At 51.0% G+C, this 25,207-nt stretch overlaps 2 protein-coding genes across 2 annotated transcripts in view; both read left to right on the top strand.

The window, feature by feature from the left end:
• Catsperg (cation channel sperm associated auxiliary subunit gamma) overlaps positions 1-25,207 on the top strand; it is a 545,789-nt gene that overhangs the window by 356,552 nt on the left and 164,030 nt on the right. The gene's annotated exons all lie outside the window — the stretch shown is intronic.
• Sipa1l3 (signal induced proliferation associated 1 like 3) overlaps positions 1-25,207 on the top strand; it is a 185,673-nt gene that overhangs the window by 137,011 nt on the left and 23,455 nt on the right. The window contains exons 10-14 of the mRNA XM_029479233.1: positions 3,833-4,084; positions 5,444-5,581; positions 15,582-15,709; positions 18,935-19,053; positions 21,025-21,452. Of these exons, the coding sequence (XP_029335093.1) occupies positions 3,833-4,084; positions 5,444-5,581; positions 15,582-15,709; positions 18,935-19,053; positions 21,025-21,452 (1,065 nt within the window). The remainder of the gene's footprint in view (positions 1-3,832; positions 4,085-5,443; positions 5,582-15,581; positions 15,710-18,934; positions 19,054-21,024; positions 21,453-25,207) is intronic.

Genomic DNA, 25,207 nt, shown 5'->3' with positions numbered 1-25,207 from the left:
TACTTAGGCATATAAAGTTTGCAAGACCAATGGACCTCTCTTTCCACTGATGGTCGACTAGGCCATCCTCTGCTACATATGCAGCTAGAGCCATGATCCCCACCATGTGTTTTCTTTGACTGGTGTCTGGGTTTGGTGGTTGTTTATGGAATGGATCCCCAGGCAGGGCAGTCTCTGGATGGTCATTCCTTCAGTCTCTGCTCCAAACTTTGTCCGTCGCTACTTCATTACTGGAAGTTTGCTGCTGTTATGAATTATAATGTAATATCTGTGTTTTCCGATGGTCTTAAGCAACCCTGAGAAACGGGTTCCAGGTTGAGCACCGCTTTGATAAGCCCTGTTCCAGAGGGCTAATGACAGTGGGGACAGAGTAATGAAAGTCTTGTGGGGAACTGGTTCCCCAGCATCTGTGGGTGCATTAGTAGTCATGCTCTCTAGATGGCGCACAAAACATGATGGGTTCCCTGGTACATGCAAGCTAGGCATAAAACAGTGGACAGGGCAGAGTAAGCCCTTTGTGTTCTACAGGAAGAGAGAGACCCCGAAGTGCATACACAAAGTCTCGTGGGGGTAGGGGGGGCGGCGTGCTGCAGTCCCAGCACTTGACAGAGGCAGGGGGATCATTCAAGGCCAGGCCCTTCTGTGTTGTATCAAGTTGACGGACAGCCTCAGCTACATGAGACCCTATCAGAAACAACAGCCACAGAACAAACAAGAACCAAACCGACCTAACCAGGTGACCCATGACAAAAGCTCTGCCTCCGGCTGCTGCTGTGGCTGTGTGAGCGCATAGGTGCCCTTATCACAGGAAGAGGGTGCCATGTCCCCTGGAGCTGGAGTTACAGGTGTCTGTGAACCACCTAACCCTGGGCTGGGGTCTGCACTGTGATCTTCATGCCTAGGCAGCAGATGCACCTAACCACTGGACCATCACCCAAGCACTCTGCTGCGTTATTTACAAAGACAAGTGCAAGCTCCCTATTTATTGGGTACAGACGCCCCTCCCCAACCTTGACCATTTCAGTCTGCAGTTAGTTTAATGAACCTGTGTGGATATCAAAGATGCCAAGTACCCAAATAATAAATGGCCCAGACGCCAAGCCTGCACATTTGGAAGATTCCATCAGGACTGGATGCGGTAGTGCTGCCTTTAATCCCAGCACTCAGGAAGCAGATGCAGGGTGGTCTCTGAGTTCAAGGCCAGCCTGGTCTACACAGGGCCTGGGCTGCAGAGTGCGCTTCCTCCACAAACACCAAAAAGAGAAAGAAGCCGTAGAGTGAGGGGTAATTCATGACTACAACCCCAGCCCTCAGGACGCTGAGAAAAGGAGCACTGGATTCAAGGCCAGCCTGGACTGAAGAAAGGTCCAGTCTCAGGAGCAGGTGGACAGGGGGCAGTCAGGGGCTATGACTGGCTTTGAGGCCAGCTCCGCAGGAAGGAATCCACCCTGGCTTGGAAGGCCTGAGGCCCCACTGGAGAATGCTACTGCTGTTGTTTGCTAACTGGGCATGATTTACCTGTCAAATCGTCTTCTAAATAACCCCATTGGTGCCTCTGGGTAGTGGCACTGTCAGTTTTGGTCACAGAAGCCTCTTTTTACAGTGGACAGTGGTGACCGCAGACACTGGTCACAGTATAGAGGATGCATGGCTGCTGGATGCTCAGGCGTCCTTTCCAAAGCTCAGAGAGCATGGAAGAAGTGGGCAGACAGCGTGGGAGAGTTGGAAGAGGGTGGGGAGAGAGTGGTGTGGCGTGCCGACTTCTGGGTATGACGTGGATATTGCTTGCTTTGGTTGGTTGGTTGGTTTGTTGTTTTAGGTTTTTGGTTTTGTTTTGTTTTGTTTTGTTTTTTCCCTTAAGATTGGCTCTCATTATATAGCCTTGGAATTCTATGTAGACCAGACTGGCCCACCTGCACCTGTTTAAAGACATGTGCCAGCAGTCCAGCACAGTTTCTAGCTGTTGTGGCTGTGTGGACTCGAACAAGTTCCACAGTATATGAAAGGTCATATACTGGAGCTAAGGGTATGGCTCATTTGGTAGCGTGCTCATATAACATGTACGAGGCCCTGGGTTCAGTTCTCCCAGCACGGCATGAACCAGATGTGGTGGCATGCACCTGCAATCCCAGCACTCAGGGAGTGGAGACCAGAGGACCCAGAATTCAAAGTCTTAAGCTTAGTTGCTGTCATTCTCAGTCAATCTCCCCACAAGCGACACAGCTCTGGACTGGGTCTCCCCAGCATAGCAACGCCTGCAAAAATAGATCTTTATACTCCCCTGTTGTAAAATATATATGCGGTGACAACAGTGTACCGTGTAAGAGGGTGCCTGGGGGGGCCCATGCCAAGGTGTTCCCCTGAGAAATCAAGCCTTGCGACAGACCTGGTATAAAGAAGGTTTATTTGGGGGGAAGGGGAGGAGAGGGGAGCCTAAAGATGTAGGAGAGGCAAACAGACAGCAGCAGAGCTACGAAGGCAGAGAAGAGGACAGGAAGGACCGAGAGTTGGGGAGATCAGTCTCGGGTACACGTGAGGGGGGCAGGCAGTCCTTTTTATATACTGCTGCACCTACATCATGCCTGGCTGTAGCAGGCGATGGCATAAGCCACCACTCGGTCCCTGGGAGAAGCCTAGCAGAAACGCCTGTAAGCCGACCCCACCCCCACTCCTATAATTTCAGAAGTGTCTCCCAGGTTGCTCTCACTGCTCTGATAGGAACTGCTTAAAGCCTGTGACAATCCTGCACTAGTCACTTTGTCTAGGGTGAGAGGCGTTTCTGATTGGTTGGGTGTGAATCACATGCTCATGCCCAGCATCCAGGGGTGAGATCTGCCTGGCTCAGAGCACATAGCAGTTCTCAGGATATGTGGCCTTCCTCCACCTCCGCCAGCCTGGCCTGTCTGGTGGCTCTGTCAGAGGGTTGTGTCCCTATTGTTCCCTACCCGGTGCCTGGGGACTCCTGATCCCCCAAACAACCATAAGGACCGCTGAACATCAGCTCTGCCATACGGACAGAAAGGCAGAAAGGTACCCTGCGTAGGGCCTGGGACACGAACATGTCCTCAGGTCCCTTGACACGGCTCTGTAGCAGCCATGCCTGAGTGTCTCAGGCCAAAGGACATCGGGATGCGACCCTCTGGACCTGCCTCTCAGAGCTTAGCTCCTGCGATCTAAGAGGTGGATTTTTTTTTTCCTGAGCTCAGCCTTCTGTAAGCTCAGGCTCCCTCCCATGCTGTGTGACACTGTGTGACAGAGGTAGCAGAGCTGCCAGCCCAGCTTGGATGCCCATGCCCCAGGCTGGATCTCTGCACTATGGTGCATGTGCCAGCCAAACACGGGCCTGCTTCTATTTCCAGGGTTCTGGGTTTCCTGTGCTTTTCTTTCTTTCTTTCTTTTTTTCTTTTTTTTTTTTTAAACCACCTTGCAAAGTAGGTCACCTGCTTCTCTTGTAGCAGTATTTGAGATTCTAGGGAACAAGGCAGACTGTCCTTGGATTTTTGAGGACATTGGCTTTTCCGGCCCAAAGTACTGCTTGGGGTATTAGGAGGGGCTGGTTCATTTAAAACACTGGCTGATTAGAAGCCTGGGCCAGAGAAAAGGGAAGGGACAAAGAGAAGCCAAGACCTGGAGGAAAAAGGAGATTCAGGTCTAGCAGTAACAGCCATATGTAAGCTTCAGGCCCTGAGCTGAAAGATGCCACTCAGGCTTTAAAATGAATCACCGTGGTTTGGAGTTGGCCCACTGTTACCCAGACAGCCGGACCCTCCCAAGCAGAAGGCCCGGGTACTAGTGGGCCCAGACCTTATAAGTAACAAACTTGCTTTTCCAGGGGGTGGCCAGAGACCTATGATATGAATACTTCGGAACCCAAGACAGAGTCGGAAACCACCACCCCTGGGAGCCGACCCCCCTACCGCAACAATGCTCCCTGGCAGTGGAGTGGGCCTGCCTCCCACAACTCTCTGCCGGCCACCAAATGGACCACCCCTGCCACTCCCGGCCATGCCCAGTCCCTGAGCCGACTCCCGAAGCAGACACCCGTGGTACCCTTCCGAGAGTCTCAGCCACTGCACAGCAAGAGGTAAGGATGCCCAGGACACCGCACCCTTCTCTCTCTCTCTCTCTCTCTCTCTCTCTCCAACCCTTGCTCTTGCCCTTCCTCCTCCCTCAGTCATTTTCCTTTTTTTTTTTTTTCTTTTCTTTTTTGGATTTTTTTTTAAGATTTATTTTATATATGAGTACACTGTTGCTGTCTTCAGAAACACCAGAAGAGGGCATCAGATTCCATTACAGATGGTTGTGAGCCACCATGTGGGTGCTGGGAATTGAACCCAAGAACTCTGAAAGAGTACCACTGAGCTATCTCTCCAGCCCTCGTTTTTGGATTTTTGAGACAAAGCTTGTCTATGTAGCCCTGGCTGTCCTGGAACTCACTCTGCAGACCAAGCAGGCCTCGAACTCAGAGATCGACCTGACTCTGCCTCCAGAGTGTTGGGATTAAAGGTGTGTGCCATGCCTGGCCATTTTCCTTTCTTAATGTGATATTTGGAATTCTGGGAACTCCAACTATATAGGCCCCAGGTGGTTGGTGGTTGCAGTTTGTTAAGTAGTTGTGTGCAAAGAAGAAACAACAAAAAGGAGAAGTCAGATATCCTGATGGTGAAGCTCAAACTTGGCTATAGTCAGCAGGAAGTAGTCTTAAGAGCCACCCCCTCTCTGCCCCCAGCTTTACCAAGGGGCCTCTTTCCTTTCTTCTGTATCCTTTTTTCTTTCTTATCTAGTGTTAAGGAGTTGAAAGGGTGGGAGAAAGGGATGGGAAAGTATGAAAGAAAGAGGAACCCACAGAGTAACAAAAGCCAAGCTACAGATCTCAGTGAGTTCGATGCCAGCCTTGTCTAGGTAGTGGGTTCCTAGCCAGCTAGAGCTACATAGTGAGACTCAGTCTCAGAAGTAAGTAAGGGAACTGGAAAGATGACTCTGGGCTTAAAAGCACTCGTTCTTGCCAAGACTCTGGGCTCAGTTCCCAGCACCCACACGGTGGCTCACACCCATTATAACTCCAGTTCCAAGGGACCTGATGCCCTCTGCAGGCATCGGGCACCCATGTGGTACACAGATATACATGCAGGCAAAATGGTCATACACAAATAAAAGTAAATATATCTAAAAAGTTTTTAATTAAAAAGTATACGTATATTTATATTTTCCTTAGATGAAGGGGCAGAAGAACAGTTTTGTTCCCTGGAAAGGACAGAGAATTGTCCCCAGGGGCCCCTGTCCCAGCTGCAAAGCTGGGGGACTCTCCTGTCTTCCCTCTTCCTTGCGTGCAGAACCTGGCTGGACTTGAAGGGCAGGTGTGTTGTGTACCTCCTCCTCCTCCTCCTCCTCCTCAGGAAAGCCTCCTTACCCTGCCTCTGTCCCCTCTCCTGTGTCTTTCCAGGCCTGTCAGTTTCCCAGAAACACCTTTTGCAGCGTCACCAGCAGGGGCCGACAGAGTCCCTCCCTACCGACAGCCTTCTGGGAGCTTCTCCACCCCAGGCTCTGCCACCTACGCAAGATACAAGCCTTCTCCTGAAAGGTCAGAGTTTCCCCTTGCTTTTGAAATGATGTCATCTGGTGATTGCTGCTGCAGGTTTTTTTCTTAGGAAAGGCACCTCACTATCTCATCCACCTTGTCATGGGGTTTATGGACCCCCCCCACACACACAAGGTCAGAAAACGACCACCAGGGTATTGTCAATGTCTCCTTAAAATTTAGAACAAAGAAACAGAAGAACAAAAATCAGAGCTAAACTGCTCCGACAGAAGTTGTTGTTGGCTCTTTGTTTGTTTGTTTGCTTGCTTGCTTGCTTTTTGAGCAAAACCATCCTCTCCCCAGCCTCCTCTTCATCTGTCTCTAGTTCCCACACACCAAAACCAGGCCATCAGTATTATCCAGGTCATATGGTCTTTCCAGTTCCATCCCTCCCCCTTAGAGCCAACTACAGCCTGACAGCATCAGCCATCTTCCCTAAATCTCCATGGCTCTCCGGCACCTTTGAAGCAGACCCAGACTGGACAGTATGCCATTCAAGGCCCCATGAATGTGATCCCAGGACCAGGTATCCCAGGTCCTCCTGAGTCACTGTGTCAGTGGCAGTCCCACCCTGTCCCTGTTCTCCTCATCTTGAATCCTTCCCACCCCTGTGCTCAGTCTGCTCAGCCTCCCAGACTCTGTGACCCCGTGTCTCCTCTGGCATGGCTGGCTCTCAGATCTGCCTCTCGCTGTCCCTGACCAAGGGCCCGGAAGTGCCACATACCAGCCCACCAGCCACCTCCTTTTAGGTTTCTAGGTAATCTGTTCTCATGCCCCAGCCTTTTCCTCACTGGAAATCCCTAAGGAGAGGCCAGCCTCCTAACCTGAACTGTGCTCCTCCTGAAAGCCTGCCCCAAGCTCTGCCCCTCAGCTCCCTCTGTGGTCCCTAACGTGACTGTGGCCACAAACAATCTCCATTCTCTTAGCCCAGTTAAGAGAGATTTAAAAAAAAAAAAAAAAAAGTGGGGAAGAGGAGATAGAGGACAACAGACAGACAAAGGTCAGTCACAGGGATATGCCACCTATGATAGAGAGAAGCCAGCTACTCCGGCATAGCACATAGCCATATGCACAAGTGAGGAGAGCATGAGTTTGCTCCAAGATTGGCAGCTTGTGGGTCTGTTCCACGTCTCCATCACAGGGCACGGGGGCTGACAAAAGGCAAACCACTTGCTTCTAGCCCAGGGAGTAATCCAACCAACCTGAGGTTCTTACACAAGGAGGACTGGACCAAGTACACACTCCTGGACCTAACCCTGAGTTTCTGTCCTCACTGGTAGACAGTGCCCTTGGAGCCCCACTCTGCGCCATGTTGGCTGCTAAGCCTCTGTAAAGTCAAGGGGGAGAGGAAGCCTCTGTTTTACCTTCTAGAGGCTGCTGTGCAGCCCTCATTAGCACACGGTCCCGAGGGCTTCTGGTGTGTAAAGTTCTGAGAGGAATGTCTGGCCTACTCAGTGGCCAGGGCTCCTGTTGCTCCTCACTTGTGCTGGAGAGAGATCCCACAAGCCACATGGCTGAGGAGCACATCAGCAGAGGAGGGGAGCACGGCCCCACTGAGGAGGACCGTGCCCGGAAGAGGGCATTTGAACCAGGAGGCATTGATGAAAGTTTGTAACAGAGACGAAGGAGCATGAATGAGCAAAATGGCAGGATGAGAGAGAGGCAAAGAAGATTCCAGAATGTGTAGCTTGCTGGGACAACACCTTGGCCTCCGTAAGGACTGAGACTGCAAATGGCAGCAAAAAGGAAAGAAAAAAGGAAAGGAAAGGAAAGGAAAGGAAAGGAAAGGAAAGGAAAGGAAAGGAAAAAAAAAAAACCTAAGAGGCAAAAGCAAGAGGGTCAAAAAGTCACAGCTAACTTGGGATACAGAGTAAGGTCCAAGGCCAGCCTGGACAACTTAGTGAGACCATGTCTCAAAAATAAAAAGTAAGGGGACAGTCAAGGAAGGCACTGGCCGCTCCTGCAAAGGACCCAGGCTCTGTCCCTGGCACCCACACGGCAGCTCACAAATGTCTGTAACTCCAGTTCCAGGGGACCTGCTGTCTCCTCTGACCTCCACAGGCACCAGGCACATGTGTGGTATAAATATATACATGCAGGCAAACACTCACTCATAAAATGAAGTTTAAGGGTTTTGTTATTGTTTTGACGGGTTGTTGTTTTATGTTTTTGTTTTTTAAGAGAAGGTGCAGCTGGTTGATAAAGTTGGTTGACCATCTACCCAAATAAAAAATCTTGGGGAGTTTCTGGGTTTGGGCCATTATAAATATTCCGGCTGTGAACATGTAACATGTATGTTCAAGCATACACATTTCCGCATAGAAATAAGCCTGGGATCAGTGCCCAGCACAGTGGCCTGCCATGTGGTAAGTCCGTTTCCCATTCCCACCCGAGGCATATGCGTACTGCAGTCTCTCCGCGGTCTCACTGCCATGTGGCATTGCCACTGGGTTGGGTTGGTTTTTTTTTTTTTCCTTTTTTCATGTTCACTGTTCTGATGGGTGCATGGTGCTGTCTCATTGCCGCCGTAATTTGCATTGCTCTGACGGCCAACGCTGCTGAGCATCTTGTGTGCTGATCTGCCAGCTACGCATCCTCTCCAGTGATGTGTCTGTCTTCTGCCCATTTTCTGCTTCACTCAGTGCTATGCAGTGTTCAAGAGCTCTTTGTATGAGCGGCCTTCGGTTTTTCTTTTCATCTTCTTCATAGGGTCTTTCTCAAAACAAAACATTTTTTTGATGTCTAAACTATCATTCTTTCTCCTAATATAAATCAAACATTTTACTGTTAGGCATTTTAAGTCCTTGATATTCTTACCCATTTCCCCTTCATAGTGGAAACTGAGCCACGCCCCCAGGCCTTTACTAGGGGATTCTAGGCAGGGGCTCTACCACTGAGCCACACCCCCAGGCCCTTACTAGGGGATTCTAGGCAAGGGTCTCCACTCCACTGCATCTCTGGCCTTTTTTTTTTAACTTTTTCTTTTGATACAATGTTTCATTAAGTTGCCCATCTGTATCCCAGGCAGAGCTTCACACACACACACACACACACACACACACACACGCACACACATACACACGCACACAAACATACACACGCACACACACATACACACACACACACATACACACACAACCTGTGTGGATGCCACTGCACTCAGTGTTCTTGATTGTTTTGGCTTTTGTTTAGGTGAGAGGTCTAGGTCAGGTTTCCTCTTTTGTCAAGAATGTCTGATTGCTCCAGCAGTTTATTGGAAAGCCAGCCTTTCTCCTTTGTGTTTGTTACTTAAAGCAAAAATAATGGAGGGACCAGACACATCTGCATGCATCTTCTTTCCAAGTTCTCCGGTCTGGTCCGTGCCATCTGTCTTATGACTGATACAGGCGTCCTCCCAGCAGCTTCAGGACATAAATTGATAATCCCCATTTGGCAGAAGCAAAAGTGGGTCTCAGCAAAGTGAATCCCTTAGGCTAACATGTCTATGCCAGGAAGCAGTCTGGACAGGAGTCAAGCCTTAGAGTAGCCGAGGGTGACCCGGATCATCTCCTGGCCCAAGAATTGTGAGCTCTTCCAGATCATCACCATGTGGGTGGTCCCTGGGGAGACACTGCCCACAGTCACAGTCATGGTCGGCGGGGGAGGAGTCAGCCTCCCTGGGACTTTCTCCTGTGATTCTAGCTCTTCCAAGCCCACACCTTTCTTCTTGGGGTTCCGGTGCCTTAGGCCTGGCCTTTGTGGTTCATGGCTCTGCATTCCCTCTCTCTCCCCCTGACTTTGAGCTTGGCCAGGTGCCCCCAGCACACTCAGACCCTAAGCCACCGAGATTTAACTATCACCTCACTCGGGTTACTTTTATGTTTTGTGAACAAATAACTGACAGGAAGCAGCTTCAGGGGAAAAGGGGTTCCTTTGGCTTAGTATTAAGTTGGTACAGTCTGTCCTGGTGAGGAAGGTGTGTTTGCGGTGGGATGAAGAGGTGGAGAAACGCGCTCTGGTGCTCAGCTTGCTTGTCTTCTCATTCATATCCATATCCCCATCCCCTCATCTCTGGGGTTCAGGGAACCCAGGCTGGCTTTGAACCCATCACATAGCCAAGGACACTCCTGAGCTCCTGTCTCAGCCTTCTGAGTGCTGAGGTTACAGGTGCACAGTGTCACACAGGCAGCTGTGGTGTGGGGATCGAGTCCAACCAAGGCTTGGTGTGTGCAGGCAAGCACCATGCTACTGAGCCGCATCCCAGCCCTGAAAACTCCATGTGTTTACGACAGTTCATTTGGTTGGTTGGTTGGTTGGTTGGTTGGTTGATTAGGTTTTTGTTTGTTTTTAAAGACAGGGTTTCTCTAGCCCTGGCTGTCCTGGAACTCTCTCTGTAGACAAGGCTGGCCCAGAACTCAGAGAGATCCCACTAGCCTCTGCCTCTGCCTCTGCCTCTGCCTCTGCCTCTGCCTCTGCCTCTGCCTCTGCCTCTGCCTCTGCCTCTGCCTCTGCCTCTGCCTCTGNGCCTCTGCCTCTGCCTCTGCCTCTGCCTCTGCCTCTGCCTCTGCCTCTGCCTCTGCCTCTGCCTCTGCCTCTGCCTCTGCCTCCCAAGTACTGGGATTAAAGGTGTGCACCACCACCACCCAGCTACTAGTTTGTGTTTTAAAAATAGAAGAACTTGACATTGCAAGTCCCAGGCTAGCCACAGCTACATACTGAGTCCCTCTCTTTTATTTATAAGTAGAAGGAGGAGGATGTCATAAGAAAGAACCAACAGATGAACACGCTTGGGCGAAGAAACAGCTCAGTGGTTAAGAGCACTGGCTGCTTTTGCAGAGAACCATGGCTCAGTTCACCACAACCACCTACAACTCCATTTCCAAGGGATCCACCACCCTGTTCTGACCTCCACAGGCACTGACCTCAAATGGGTCGCATGCATACATTTAGGCCAAACACTTATACACATAAATTAAAAATAAATAATAAATCTCCAGGGGCTGGAGAGATGGCTCAGTAGTGGCAGTGGGTGCTCTGGCTTGGTGGTCGGTGCTCCCCATTCTCCTGCCAGTTTCCTCCAGGGCTTGGGGCTTGACACTGACCTTGTGAGAAACTGAATAAATGGGTCAGTGCTTCTATGTCCCACCATATGTTTCCCTAGGCAGCTGGCCATGTGTGAGGGCAACCAGGGAGGTCAAGGTTGCTTGTAGTCAAGGCTGCTTTGGTAAAGCCCCTTAAACCACAGCAAACTGGGCCCTCAGACAAACAGAAGTTAAGGATAGACTCTTAAATTCCATTGTGGTGTTACATGTCTTTAATCCCGGCACTATGGAGACAGAGGCAGGTGGATCTCTGACTCGGGGGCCAGCCTGGTCTACAGGAGTTCCAAAACAGCCAGAACTACACAGAGAAACCCTGTCTCAAAAACAAACAAACAAAACCACAAAAGAATGGACCCTTGGATCCCCTAGTGCTCTGTCTCGATCTTCCTTTGGGAGAACATTAAGGCCTAGGCAGGGTCGTAAGAAGGAGATAATCTGTGTTTTCTTGACAGGGGCATGGAATTGAGCTTTCAGAAAATGCAGTGTCTGTCGGGAGCCTGAACTTAGCCATTAGGGAGGTCTTCACAGGCCCAACTAAGTGTGTCTTCAGGCCAACAGTGACTAGAGTGTCGAGGGTCTCAGCGCATCTCTCCTTCCTGCTGTCCTCTCCTGAGGTGAAGCCTGAGAGGCGAGGAGCATTGCCGTTAGTCACAGAGGCTCAGCTCTCCCTCAGTGTCTGTCTTAGTCAGGGTCTCCACTGCTGTAAAGAGATACCATGACCAAAGCAGCTCTTATAAAAGACAACGTGTCATTGGAGCTGGCTCACTGGTTCTGAGGTTCAGTCCATTATCATGGTAGGAAGCATGGCAGCGTCCAGGCAGGCATGAAGCTGGAGGACCTGAAAATTCTATATCTTACCCAAAGGAATCAGGAAAAGACTGGCTTGCACATGGCTAGGAGGCAGATCTCAAAGCCCACCCCCACAGTGACACACCTCCTTCAACAAGGCCACTCCCTATGGGCCAAGCACAGTCAAACCACACCAGCATCCAAGACTTGTGTCGTCAGGTCACTTGACCAGAGACACTAAAAGTAGACTCAAAAGCCATAGAAACGTGTTTATTCTATATAGAAATGTGTCTCTATATATAGAGGCAACCCAGAAAGGGTAGACTCAGAGAGCACTCCTCAAGGACTCCAGCCCTGGTCTCATCTGCAGTCCCTTCAGCCATGGCATCAGCTTCAGACTGGTGGCAAGAAGGCAGGAGCTATTTTCATGGTCTTCCTTTTTTTTTTTTTTTTTTGGTTTTTCAAGTCAGGGTTTCTCTGTGTAGTCCTAGCTGTCCTGGAACTCACTCTATAGACCAGGCTGGTCTTGAACTCAGAAATCCGTCTGTCTCTGCCTCCCAAGTGCTGGGATTAAAGGAATGCCACCACGGCCCAGCATCTTTCATGGTGTTCTATCTAACACCAGGCCATGCCAGACCCAGAGGACGTGAGAGGTCATCTCTATTAGTGCTTTTCCATCACTGTGATAAGACAGCATTGCCAAGGCAACTTGTAGAAGAAAGACTTTATTTGGCTAATGATTCCAGAGAGTTAGAGGCCATGGTGGTGCAGCAGACACAGCAAGTGGCAGACACAGCAGCTAGAACAGCAGATTAAGGCTCACGCTTGAACAGCAAAAGCACAAAGAGAATGAGCAAACTCAGCATGGCTCTAGCCTTTGTACTCTCAAAGCCCATCTCTGGTGACACGCTTCCTCCAACAAGGCCACACTTCCCAAGCCTACTGAAACAGCAACACCAGCTAGAGACCAAGTTTTCAAATGTCCAAGACTATGTGGGACATCTCAATCAAACCACCACGTTGTCTTTTTAAAAGTGTGTATGTGTGTGTGTGTGTGTGTGTGTGTGTGTGTGTGTGTGTGTGCATGCATGCATGCCTGCGTGCTTCATGGCACACATGTGGAGATCAGAGGACAGCTTATAGGGTTTGGCTCTCTTCTCCTACCATGTGGACCCCAGGGATTGGACTCAGGTCATGAGACATGGCGGCACGTGCTATTACCCACAGAGGCCATCTCTTCTTGCCTTTCTTGGGAGCAAGGAGATGGAGGTGTTTGCCAGAAGCCACAACGGTCTGGCCCTCCCACTTCAGTTAGGGTATGCTGGAAAGTCTGAAACCTACATTAACAACGATGTACTTGGGGTCTGAGGGTATCTAGTTCATTGGCACAGTATATGCCCAAGAGTAAGACTGTCAGTCAATCCTAGCATCAAAGCCTAAAAGAAAACAAAGAGGGTTAAAGGATGTAGCTCAGCTGATAGAAGACTTGCCTAGCTTGATGGAGCCCAGATTCCTAAAATGTGCTATCACGGGCTAAAGACTATAGGATCTGGAGTTCAAGTAAATCCTCAGCTATGTAGTGATATCAAGGCTAACCTGGGCTACATGAAACCCTGCCCCCCACCCCAAATCAAGGCAATCACAGGGGCCAGGAAACCTGACTCATGATATGATGGGAGTGGAAAGTCACAAATATGTTATAACCTTAAAAGCCGGGCTGGTGAGATGGCTCAGTGGGTAAGAGCACCCGACTGCTCTTCCGAAGGTCCAGAGTTCAAATCCCAGCAACCACATGGTGGCTCACAACCATCCGTTAAAAAAAAAAAAAAAAAAAAGCCAGCATTTAGCCATAATTGTGCCATACACCTCTCCCTGACCTAACCCCAGTTAGACAGGAAAGGCCATACTCTAGCCTTGACCAGAGATAGATGGACATGGGGAGGTGTGGGGTGTTCGCCATTTTAGAGACCCTGGGACCTAGGAGAACAGAGCTGGTGAGTGAGGTACACTGAAGTCTCTGGCAATTGTGAGCTTTATTCCGTGAACCAGACATTTTAGACTGAGGGTTACGAACTACACGGTAAATGTACAGTCGCCAGGATAAGAGATGCCATATGGCATATATACAAATAACGATAGCCAGTTGGGGGCTAGCGAGATGGCTCAGCGGATAAGAGCACTAGCTGCTCTTCCGAAGGTCCTGAGTTCAAATCCCAGCAACCACATAGTGGCTCACAACCACCCTTAATGAGATCTGACGCCCTCTTCTGGTGTGTCTGAAGACAGCTACAGTGTACTCACATATAATAAATAAATAAATCTTCCAGCCGGAGGGAGCAGGGCCAGCTGGAGCAAGCAGAGGTCCAGAGTTCAATTCCCAACAACCACATGAAGGCTTACAACCATCTGTTCAGCTACAGTATACTCACACACATAAAATAAAATAAAGCTTAAAAACAAACAAACAAACAAACAATGGCCCGTTGAAGTAAGCTCACCCTATCTGTCACCCCTAGAAAGGCATGAGAGCACAATCCAAGGACAGCTCTGTGGCTTTGAAGACACTGGGGTCACTCTTGCCTTGGTTTCTTGGAGTTTTCTCACGAGTGTTCAGGATTTCCCTCACGCGACACCATTCTTGGACCGTGTTCTGACAGAGGGGGGCTTGCTTTTGTGTCACTGTAACCCAGTGTCTGGCAGAGACAACTTGGGAGAATTGATCTCTGGATTCAAGGGCAGTTGAGCCATAGCTGCTTGGCCTTGTGTGCCTGTGGGAGTGTGGGGGGGAAGATAACTGCTTCTGTCACAGCAGGCTAGGGAATCAAGGACAGTGTGACCCAGGAGCAACTGCTTCTTCAGGATAGACCTCACCTCCCTAGCTCCTATAACCTTCCGGAATGGAGGCACCAGCTGACAATCGATCGGGCTTCTAAAACATGGACGGGAGGTGGGGGGGGGGGTGTCCAGACTCAAGCCCAAACAAGAGATATATGTAGGAACCCCACAGTGAGAGAACTCCCGGTCCTCCACCACCACCTCCCTGAATTCTGGCCCTTGCCTGTGGTGTGAGATGCTGTCTGGGGGCATCTCTGCTCTTTCTCCACTCCTCAACCTTGACTGTGATTCTCAAACACAAAGACTACAACTTAGCCCAGTATGTATCATGGTACCCACTGGTAATCTTAGCATCAGGGAAGGTGGGAGGCAGGAGAAGCAGATGTTCAAGGTAATCTCTTGCTACATAACCAGATCCCAGCCAGTGTGAGCTACATGAGATGCTGCCTCAAAACAATACAGAAGCAAAAAGGCAGAGGCAACAGGATCTCTAGGTGGGTAAGGCACCTGCTGCCAGCGCTTGACAACCTGAATCCCGTCCCTAGAACCCATGTTAGGAGAAAACAGATTCCTGCAGGTGTCCTCTGACCTCTGCATGTGTGTACAGGCATGTGTGCTCACACATGCATAAATGTGATAAAAAATATTTTTAAAAGAATGTTGTTAACCTAAAAACAACAAACAAACAAACCAAAGCTCAGTCAAAGCTCTTGCCCAACTGAAGGCTGGCATCTTCCTCCAACTGCAGAGGAACATGGTCTTAGTCTGTAGACCAAATATCTCACCTCCCTTTGTGTCACCTCCTAACAGCTAGGGAAACTGAGGCCCTGGCCTCGGAACTAATTATAACTGACTAGGCAAGAGACAACAGTGAGGTATGATCCCCATATTCTCAAGCCTGAGGCTGCTATACCCACCAAATGCTGCCTGATTTGCTTAGTGACCTCAGAGAGAAGGGAGCCTGCAGTGAGGCTGGGGCCAAAGCACCCAGAAAAGCCAGGTAACCCCCCTACAGCCAAGAGGCAGAACCCTGAACAAGCAGGGCTGTGCACCCTCCCTCCTTCAGAAGCCTGCTCTGCCCTGCACTCCCTGTCGCCACCACCTCCCTGGCAGACATCCCGGGCAGGCGAGCCTCTTTGCTGAGCTTCAGTTAATAGCAGATAGCCTTGCCAGCAGCTCCTTGCCTCCCATCCACAGCAGAGCCTCCTGGATGTTAAAAAGCCACTGGCAAGCAGGTCATTGGCTCACATGGTGCTGTCCCTCCGGGACTTCACCTTTGTTCACTCTCTGCTCTGCAGGTATGCAGCTGCCCCACACCCTCTGCTGTCATTTGACCCTCACTTTATGCATGATGGGATGTCCAGCGGTGACTCCTCATCAGGTGGCCTGACCAGCCAGGAGAGCACCATGGAGCGCCCAAAACCAGGTAAGCCCCAACACCCCCTGCCGCTTCCCAAGGACTTCTCCCTGAGAAGGCACAGGTGCCCTCCCTTCTCAGCTGCGTTTGGACCGTGTAGACTATAAAGTCACGCCATGTCTACTCTGTTCATGTGCTTCTGGATTCTGGGACTTGGTGTCATGCTAGTGCGGGCAGCCACACGACTGGATGTAGCGTGGGATTTCTGTATTTACCGTTCCGTTGTCTGAGTACACCCCACTCTGGTGCTTGAGGGATGCTACGGGGACCAGTTTGAGGCTGCTTAGGAGCATCTTCCTCTGTCTCTCTGTGTGTTCCTTATGTATTTGACTTTATAAGAAACTGCACCAAACTATACCCCAAAGTGCTGAACCATTTCCACACCCACCAGTGACACAGAAGCACTCTATGGCCGTATGTCCTTAAGCCTTTCTATCTGGGCTCCTGGGGTGGACTTAGAGTGCTGTCACTGTGTCATTTTCTTTGTCTCTTTCTTTTAATTCAATTCAGCTGAACTCAGGTATTCATTCATTTATTTAGAAAAATGTATGTTATGTTGTGATGTGATGTGATGTAGCCCAGGCTAGCTTCACACTATGTAGCTGAGGATAGCCTAGTATTTCTAATCCTCCTTGTCCATGCCTCGTGAGTGCTGTGATTACAGGCATGTATGACCATACCATCAGCTTAATTTCCATTTTTCTGACTGACGGGATTGAACATTGCACACACACACACACACACACACACACACGCACTCCGGTTATGAATTCTGTACCTGTACCACTTGAATGAATACTTAAACAGTCTCTTGTAACAACCTTGTAACCCCTTTGAAGCCTGACGACCTCTGGTGAGCATCCAGGTGGGTTCCAAAGGAAGATGAGAGGCAGAGAGGCAAAGTGCTTCTGGGAGGAGTTGAGGGCTCCCAGGCAGCCAGGAAGGGTGTCTTCATCCACGTGCCCAGGATTAGCAGAAGGGAGGACTGCGTAGGTGTCCTGAACCAGACAGTGGTTGAGCCCAGGCAGGAGCGTTAGCGTGTCCTTGCTGTTCGTGTCTCGGCTACCTTGAGGGCTTGTGACCCCATTTGGCCCTCTTCAGTGGGCTGTTCTGTTCCTGCCTGGTGCTGCTCATGGATCTGTGCTCTGTTTCCAGGACAGATTTGTGTCTTTTTATTTTCCCACTCCGTTCAGAAAAGGAGAGAAATATGTTACCTGGCTCTTTTAACACAGCAAAGTGCAAAATGGGGAGACTTTTCCAGCATTCAGCAGAGGCCCCAGAGGGGGACATCAGTCCCCGCTGTTCTCCCTTCTGTCCCCTAGAGTCCCAGCCTCCTCTTCCTTCCTGGGACCTTAGTTTAAGGTGACTAACACCTTCCCTGACATGCATACACGTGCATACACATGTACGCCGGGAAGATCTATGCTGAGAAGTCATCAAGAAGTTTAGAACACGTGGAAGATGCAGGAAAGGGAAAGCTTTAGAAGAGCACCAGGCTATCGACCTAAAGCAGCGGCACACACAGGGCCTTGCCAGCCTCCCTGCAGAGAGAGCCATGACATCAGCAGCCCAGTTTTGTATAATTGCCCTAAGCCTGGCATTGTGCTAGGTGCCCCACGTTCCCTTCTGCTGAGTCACAGCAGCACCATGACTGCCAGGTACAAGAATGAGGCAGGCAAGGCACAGAAGGGTTGTCACTTGCCCGAGGTTGCTGCTGGTGGGTGGCATCATTGGGATTTGAACTGGAAGCTGTTGGGTCGCCCCATCATCCCCAGGGTGTGGATACAGCCACAGAGTACTCAGGTTAGCAAAGTGTCTCCTAGACCCAGGCCCATCCTCCTTAGCAGGTCCTGAGGTACCCGGGAGGCCTTCAAGGGCTTCAACTGCTGTTGTAAGCTCATGCTCTCATGGGCCTGGCAGTAAGTTCCGGGTCAGACACGGATCCTCTACCGTGATCCAAACCCTTGGCAGAGTCCATCTCCCCTTCAAGGAAGGTTGGAGGTCTGAGTCACGCCTACCAGGCCCCAGGACTGCCCATCCTTAGGACACTGTCCAGGCCCTTGTGGTCACTGTTGGTTGTTGCTGGCAGGCCCCAGAATGGTGGGGAACTAGATGGCAGAGACTCTGACCTCCACGTCCTGCTTGGCAGTTTCTCCCCCACCCCACCCCCCGACCCCCGACCTGGAGCCAGTTACTTGATCTCTCTGAGCGTTGATGACACCCTTCTACTCAAGGTGGTTCTCATATCTACTTCAGTAGTGCTGGCCCTACCCAGCAAAGTGATACATGCAGCCAGGTATGGTGGTGCGTGTCTAGAGTCCCAACATTGGAAAGCCTGAAATAGGAAGGTCAAAATGAGTCCCAGGCCAGCCTGGGCTCTATAACGAGACATTGTCTCAAAAATAAACATAAGGGGCTGGCAAGATGGCACTTGCCACCAGGCCTGAAGACCTTAATTCAGACCCCAGGGACATGGACAGAGACACAAACAAGTGATGTAATAAAATTTTTAATAAATGAAAACAAGGCTAGGGAGTTGACTCTGAATAAGAGCAGTTGCCACACAAACCTGATAACCTGTATTAAATTCCTAGATCCCATGCAAAAGGCCAGATGTGGTGGTGCACATCTGTAACTCAAATGTGGTTGTACTCCAGATGTGGTAATATGCACTTGCAATTCCAGCATTCCTACAGTGAGATGGAAGACAGAGACAGGAGATTGTCTGTAGCCTCAGACCAGCTAGCTTGGAGTGAAGTTCCAGAAAGAACAAGAGGCACCCACGTCTGCTGGGGATGGGAGTGACTGACAGCCTTAATCCCAGCTCCACATCAATATAGTGGAAGGAGAGAACCAACTCCCAAAAGCTGCCCTTGACTTCTACACATACGCCATGGCACTCAGGCACCCATACTCACACATGCATCAGTAAGATTCCAGTCTCTTCTGTCAGGAAGGGGCTGTTACATGGCTGCAGCTGGCCAGTACATGGCAGTTCTCAGCCTCCTCTGGGGATGAGTTAACAACATGAAGCTCAAAGAGTGCTTTCTGCCACATAGTACATGCTCATCAAATGCCCCTGCTCCTGAGTGCTGGTGTAGGCCTGCACTGATAGAGAGCCTGAAGAGCAGACAGGTTAGCCAGTGCAGGACCATACAGCCACAGTTAGAGAGGAGTACCAGGCCCTGGCCTACATCACCCCTAACCACCGATGTGTCTCCTCTTTTCCTTCAGAGCCTCTGTGGCACGTGCCGGCCCAGGCCAGGCTCTCCGCCATGACTGGAAGCATTGGCAGCAAGCATCCCTCCAGGCAGGACGCAGCTGGCAAAGATTCTCCCAATAGGCATTCCAAAGTGAGTCACTCCTACCCTACCCTACCCCACCCTGCCCTGCCCTGCCCTGCCTCATTCAGGGCGTGAGGCCTGCGATGGCTGGTTGCTGGCGGGTTGCTGGCTGCTGGCTGGCTGGCAGCTTTCCTGAGCACATGGCTGTAGACTGCTGTGCAGCTTTCCCTGGGTGTGGCCTCTGGAGCTGGGCTCATCCTCAGCCATAGCCACGATCCCCTCTACAGGGGCTAAATAACATCCTGGCTCCAACACTCAGCCGAGTAACCTCTGACAAATCCTTTCCTCCTTCTCTGCACCACGGAGGTCCTGGTAGGCAAGTGCTGTGCCTGCAGCCCCTGCATTTCAGAGACCTTCGGCCATAGAAGGTCAGTCTCTCCCAGAAGGATGCAGTGTGGCACAGGGTGAGTCAGGGACTCAGGCTCCCTGTCACTTGCTTGTCCCTCAAGGCCTCCAAGCCCTGTCCTGGGTCCCTTGCTAGGACCTGCATTGTTGCAGCCAGTGGTAGGGTAGAAGGAAGAGGGGCTCAAGAAGGAGATTTTTCAGCCCAGGCCAGAGATGGCATGAGTCACCCCCATGCATTGCCATGGGTAGTACTCCATCCCTGCAAAGAAGGCTGGGAAATGGAGTCCTGTATGTCCAGTTTGGTCTTGACGACCTCATTTCTCAGGCTGAGCATTGGGAACATACAGATGAAGAGGACAGAGGAGCCACTGTTCTGAGGAAGCTGACAACCCAATGTGGGTAGCAAGCCCTAAATGGGCAGAAGCATAATAGCATGTTAAGAAAGCCTAGTGTGGCCTTAGGTAATACTCACCAGAGCCCTGAGAGGAGGTGTCTTAGCCAGCATCACTACTGCTGTGCTGAAACAAAACCAGGACCAAAGCAGCTCAGAGAGGAAAGGGTCGCTTCAGCTTACACTTCCACTGCACTGGTCGTCACCACAGGAAGCCAGGGTCGGACTTAATCAGGGCGGGAACCTGGAGGCAGAGCTGATGCACAGGCCATGGGGGAGAGGGGGGTTGCTGCTTACTGGCTTGCTCAGCCTGGTTTCTTAGATAACTCAGGACTACCAGCCCTGGGATGGCACCACCTACGGGACTGGGCCCTCCCTTCAATCACTAATTAAGAAAATGCCTTACAGGCTTGCCTCCAGCCTGGTCTTACGGAGGCAATTCCCTCCTCACTATTGACTCTAGTCTCAAGTTGACATAAAGCTAGCCAGTGCAGAAGGTGACTTTGAATGAAGTCAGAACGGAACCATAAAAAGAGCTGAGAGAAAAATGTCACAGACAGGGAACAACAAGTGCAAAGGCCCGGAGGCTTGTTCCTGCCACCTCCAGAGAACACAGGAGACTCGCGTGGCTGGAGCAGTGATCTAGAGAGACAGGGAGGCGACATTAGACACCAGAGCATGAGTCAGACCACTGAGGTCCACGAGCTGTGGTAAGGACTCCGACCTGTGCCCTAAAATTGCCCCAGGAGAGTTCCAAGTCGGCGAGGAGGGGCGTGACTCCACACAGATGCCCACATATTGGGAACAGATCTGGATAGGGGGATGAAGAGGAATGGGCAGCAGCCGCCCCACGGGGGACAGCGCCAGACAGGACCCAGAGAGAACAAAGGAGGGTGCCAACCTGACAGCTCCTTCATGTGTCTGGAAGATATAGGCAACAGGTTTGCAGAGCTGGTGCTGAAAAGACTCGAGGAAGGAAGGAGCTGGGGTTAGAAGGGAGCCCTAGACCTCGGTTTGAGAAACATTCCGTTTGAGATACATCAGTCCAAGCATCAGATGGGGCAGGACTTCTAATCACACACCCATTTTACAAAACTGAGGCTGGGAGAAAGTAACTCCAGTCACGTAGAGTTACTGTACCAGTAAGGGAGGAGCCAGAATATGGATGCGTCTGGCTCTGGGGTGCAGTGTGGGCAGAGGCCCCCATCCCTGGAGTCAGGCAGACACACCTGCCTTCCTTCCAGGGCGAACCTCAGTACTCCAGCCATTCCAGCAGCAACACCCTCTCCAGCAACGCCTCCAGCAGCCATAGTGATGACCGATGGTTCGACCCCCTGGACCCCCTGGAGCCAGAGCAGGACCCCTTCTCCAAGGGAGGTTCGAGTGACAGTGGCATCGATACCACGCTCTACACCTCCAGCCCCAGTTGCATGTCCCTAGCCAAAGCACCAAGGCCCACCAAGCCACACAAGCCCCCTGGAAATATAGGTCTTTGTGGCGGGGGCCGAGAGTCGGCCGGGAGACCCCACCCTGTGGACAGACGGCGGGAAGTATCCCCTGCACCTGTGGTGGCCGGCCAGAACAAGGGCTACCGGCCGAAGCTGTACTCCTCGGGCTCTTGCACTCCTCCAGGCCTGGTGGGGGGCAGCCGAGACCCACCAAGGCAACCCAGGTGAGAACCCACACCCCTAATTTGAGATCCTTCTCCAAGATACACTTGCTGATAACTGTGCTTGCAGGGTTGGGTTGGAGAGCTCACGCCACATGCCCGTCAGGGAGACAAAAGACCAGACAGGGAGAGCAGCTCTTGGCTGGCTGGCTGCTTCATCTGTCTCGGGTTCTCTCTGGCCCTCTGTCTTCTCTCTGCTCTCTATGACCGATGGTTTTAACTCTGTGAGGAGTTTCAGATCTTATCTATCACAGGTGTATTTATGCAGGTCAAAATAGTAGGGACTTAACAGTCTTCCAACACAACGCCCAGAGTGGGTAGAGTAGACCGCCGCCGCATGCGCGGTGGGTCCCAAGGACTGGTCTCTGCCTTTGTGGACCTCAGCTCTTACCATGCCGGTGGCTGTCAGGTCTCAAGATGGGGTCAGAGAACAAAGGAGAGTTACAGCATCTCTGCCATAGTCCTCTGGGTGGAAAAGGCAAATGCGTCCTCAGAGCCACCCACAGCTGGTGGTGTCGTGTGACTGTCCCAGCTGCAAGTGGGTCTCCAAAGGGCCACTGTGGACCTCCATTCTCTGGCTTTGAGCCATAGTCTCCAGACCCACCCCTGATCGGCCCACCCCCAACCCTGAGTTCTGCCTCGGTAGGCTGGGTGGGGTGCAGGAAGATGGATGCATTTTCGTTTAAAGCTCGTAGACGTGGATGGACATGGTGGTCTCAGGGCCACGCTCTGAGCAGCACAAACAGGAAGGCAGATGGGGAGAGGGAAGGACCTCAGCCCTGAGTCTGAACCCACACACTTAGTGCGCCCGGGAAAGCAATGGACAGTCTGCCCAAGAAAGGGAGGCCGTGTTCAGTAGAGGGACCAGCTTGGGGGACCGTGCCCCACTGACACGCTTCTGGAAGCCACAGCCTCCCTGCCCAATTGGCCAGAACCCAGGACCTCCAGAAAAGCTCAGGCCTTCCAGGGGTAAAGGCTTCCTGCATTTTTGCCTGTGAGCCTGGGGGCTCCATAACCCCATGCCTTTGTTTCATTTCTTTTCTTCTTTAATGTATTCATTTATTTATTTTGAGACAGGGCCTCACTATAATAGTTCTAGCTGGCCTGGAACTCCCCAAGTAGTTTTTGAACTCACAGTAATCCACCTACCCCTACCTTAAGAATGCCAGGATTAAAGGTGTATGCCACCATGTCTGGCTTCTTTTTCTTTTCCTTTTCCTTTTGTTTCTCTTTTTTTAATGTGTTATGTCTGTCTGTGTACCACACATGTGCCTGGCATCTAAGGACACCAGAAGAGAGCATCAGATCCCTTGGAACTAGAGGTACAGATGATTGTGAGCCACCCTGTGGGTTCTCAGAATTGAGCCTGGGTCCCCTGGAAGAGCAGTCAGTGATCTTAACCGCAGAGCCATCTCTCCAGCTCTAAGCTGTTGATGGGTGCGGTCTCAGGACCACACTCAGAGAAGCTCACGTGGGAGAGAGCTGTGTTTCTGCATAGAGATAGCTGGGCTCCAAGCAGTGGCTCTCATTAGCTGCACACCTTGATCTGCTCCGGTCGTAAACTGAGGAACATAGCTTCCTCCTTGCTAGAAGGATTTCGTGATTTCCCCCAAGGGTCTCTGACAGATTTGAAAACCATCATGGCTGTACTGGGGATGTAGCACAGTAGCACAATGTTTGCCTAGTATTTGTGAGGCCCAGAGTTCAAATCCCAGAACCACAAGCAGAAATAGGAGAGCTGGGAGAGAAAGAAAAAAAAAAAAAACCCAGCAGATTGGGAGTGCCTGAGTCCTCCCTTCTCTCCTCTGAGGAGCTCCTGACTCTGGGAGCCCAGGAGTGTTGCCATGGAGACAAAGAAAAAGGCAGCATGAGGGTGCTATCTTAGGCTATCTTCCTAGACAAGTAGTTCTCAGCTTCTGACCTCACTGACTACTTCATTCATTCATTCATTCGTTCGTTCATTCAACATGTGCTTCTTAGATAGAAATCTGTGCTGCCCCAGGTAACACTGCCCCACCCCCACAGGTAACAGGCAGTCTCTAGTTATCACTCAACTGTGCCACTGAGTGGTGCCAGGATGTGGAGGCAAGAGAGCATAGCAGGGCATTTCCAGCCTGGTGTGGGCCCTGTCCTTGGACATTGGTGGGAACTGGATCTGGTAGCACAGGCCTATCATCTCAACTAATTGAGAGACTGAGGCAGGATGATCACAAGTTCAAAGCCATCCTGGTCAACTTAGTGAGACCTTGTTTCAGAACAGACACAGCATCAAGTTAACCGTGGGCAGGAGGTGTAACTGGAGGCCTCACTGTCAAGCTGATCCGGGTTCAACCCCTAGCACTGAAAAGAAAATTTTTGTAGGGTTTTGAAATCCATGATCTAAAAGCAGTAGTGATGCCAGGCATGGATAGTGCATGAGGCAGGGGGGTGGGAACAAATTACCCCATATCTGAGAGAAGTATTTGCCAAACCCAGAAGTGGAGGGAGTTGGGGGGGGCGGAGAGCCCCACTATACAAGTGGCCCTGGCGGTTGCTAGCTTTAATTTGCATATAGACAATTGATGCTAATTGCAAGTCATACTTATCTACTCATTAAAGCTGCTTCCTGAAGTTTTCTCCTAGGCAACGGGGTTTTAGTGTGGAACAGCATTTCCCAAAATGGGGTGCCTGAGGTGATCTGGGTGCCGAGAGGAGGGAGCCGCTGCCTCTTAAATGGATGCGGCTTTCCTTAGGAAGCGGCAGCCCACCCCTGATCTCACAGACACTGCCCTGGACCCTACGGAAGATGAGATGGATGGAAGGGCTTCTTGCTTTCTCCTCTTTTGTGTGTGCGGTGGGCAGTGGTGTGGGGGGAGGAGGAGGAGGACCTGTTTTTGAGATTGGACCTTACTCTGTAGCCCTGACTGGCCTGTAACTCAGGAGATCAGGCTGGACTCAAACTTGTGGTAGTCCTCCTGCCTCTGCCTCTGAGGTGCTAGAAGTATACCTAGTTGCCACCACACAGTGTTAGAAATGAGATGATTTTAAGAAACATTCAGCCAGCTGTAGTGATCCATCCCCACCATCTCATCCCAGCACAGGGAAGAGCTGAGGCAGGAGGGTCTGTGCCAAGGACATGAGCCTCACACACACACACACACACAGGACACACCACATACATATATACCACACATACCACAGACATATCACATACATACACACAACACACACGTAGACACACCACCCACACACTACATACATACACACCATAAATACACACACAGCACATACACAGACATATACCACACCACAAACACACACACACCACACCACATACATATACACCACACACACACACACCACACATACCACAGGCATACCACATATACACACACATAACACACCACACACACACACCATGCATACCACAGACATATACACCACAACCACACACATACACACCACACACATAACACACCACATACATACACACCACAGACCTACACACTGCAACCAGACGCATGTGTGAGCGAAGGTGGTGTTCCAGTCAGTGCAGCAAGTTGGTGGTGTTGTCCCACTGCACTCTTCCCTCCCATCCCTTCTTCACGTTTCCATGGATACGTACATATTCCCCCAGACCTCATCCAGGAGACCCCAGGCACCTCTGGCATCTGCTGACTACACTGCCCCTGGTAGCAGACAACCCTGAAGCCCTCAGCAGCTACTGTTGTGGGTCTGGTCCTTGAGAATGTCAGACAGCGTGGTACTTGAACGCAGCA

Source organism: Mus caroli, chromosome 7 (genome assembly GCF_900094665.2).
Source record: "Mus caroli chromosome 7, CAROLI_EIJ_v1.1, whole genome shotgun sequence".
NCBI classification, from domain to species: Eukaryota; Metazoa; Chordata; class Mammalia; order Rodentia; family Muridae; genus Mus; species Mus caroli.
Note: the sequence above shows the minus strand (reverse complement) of the source record. Positions and strands in the feature narration are given on the sequence as shown.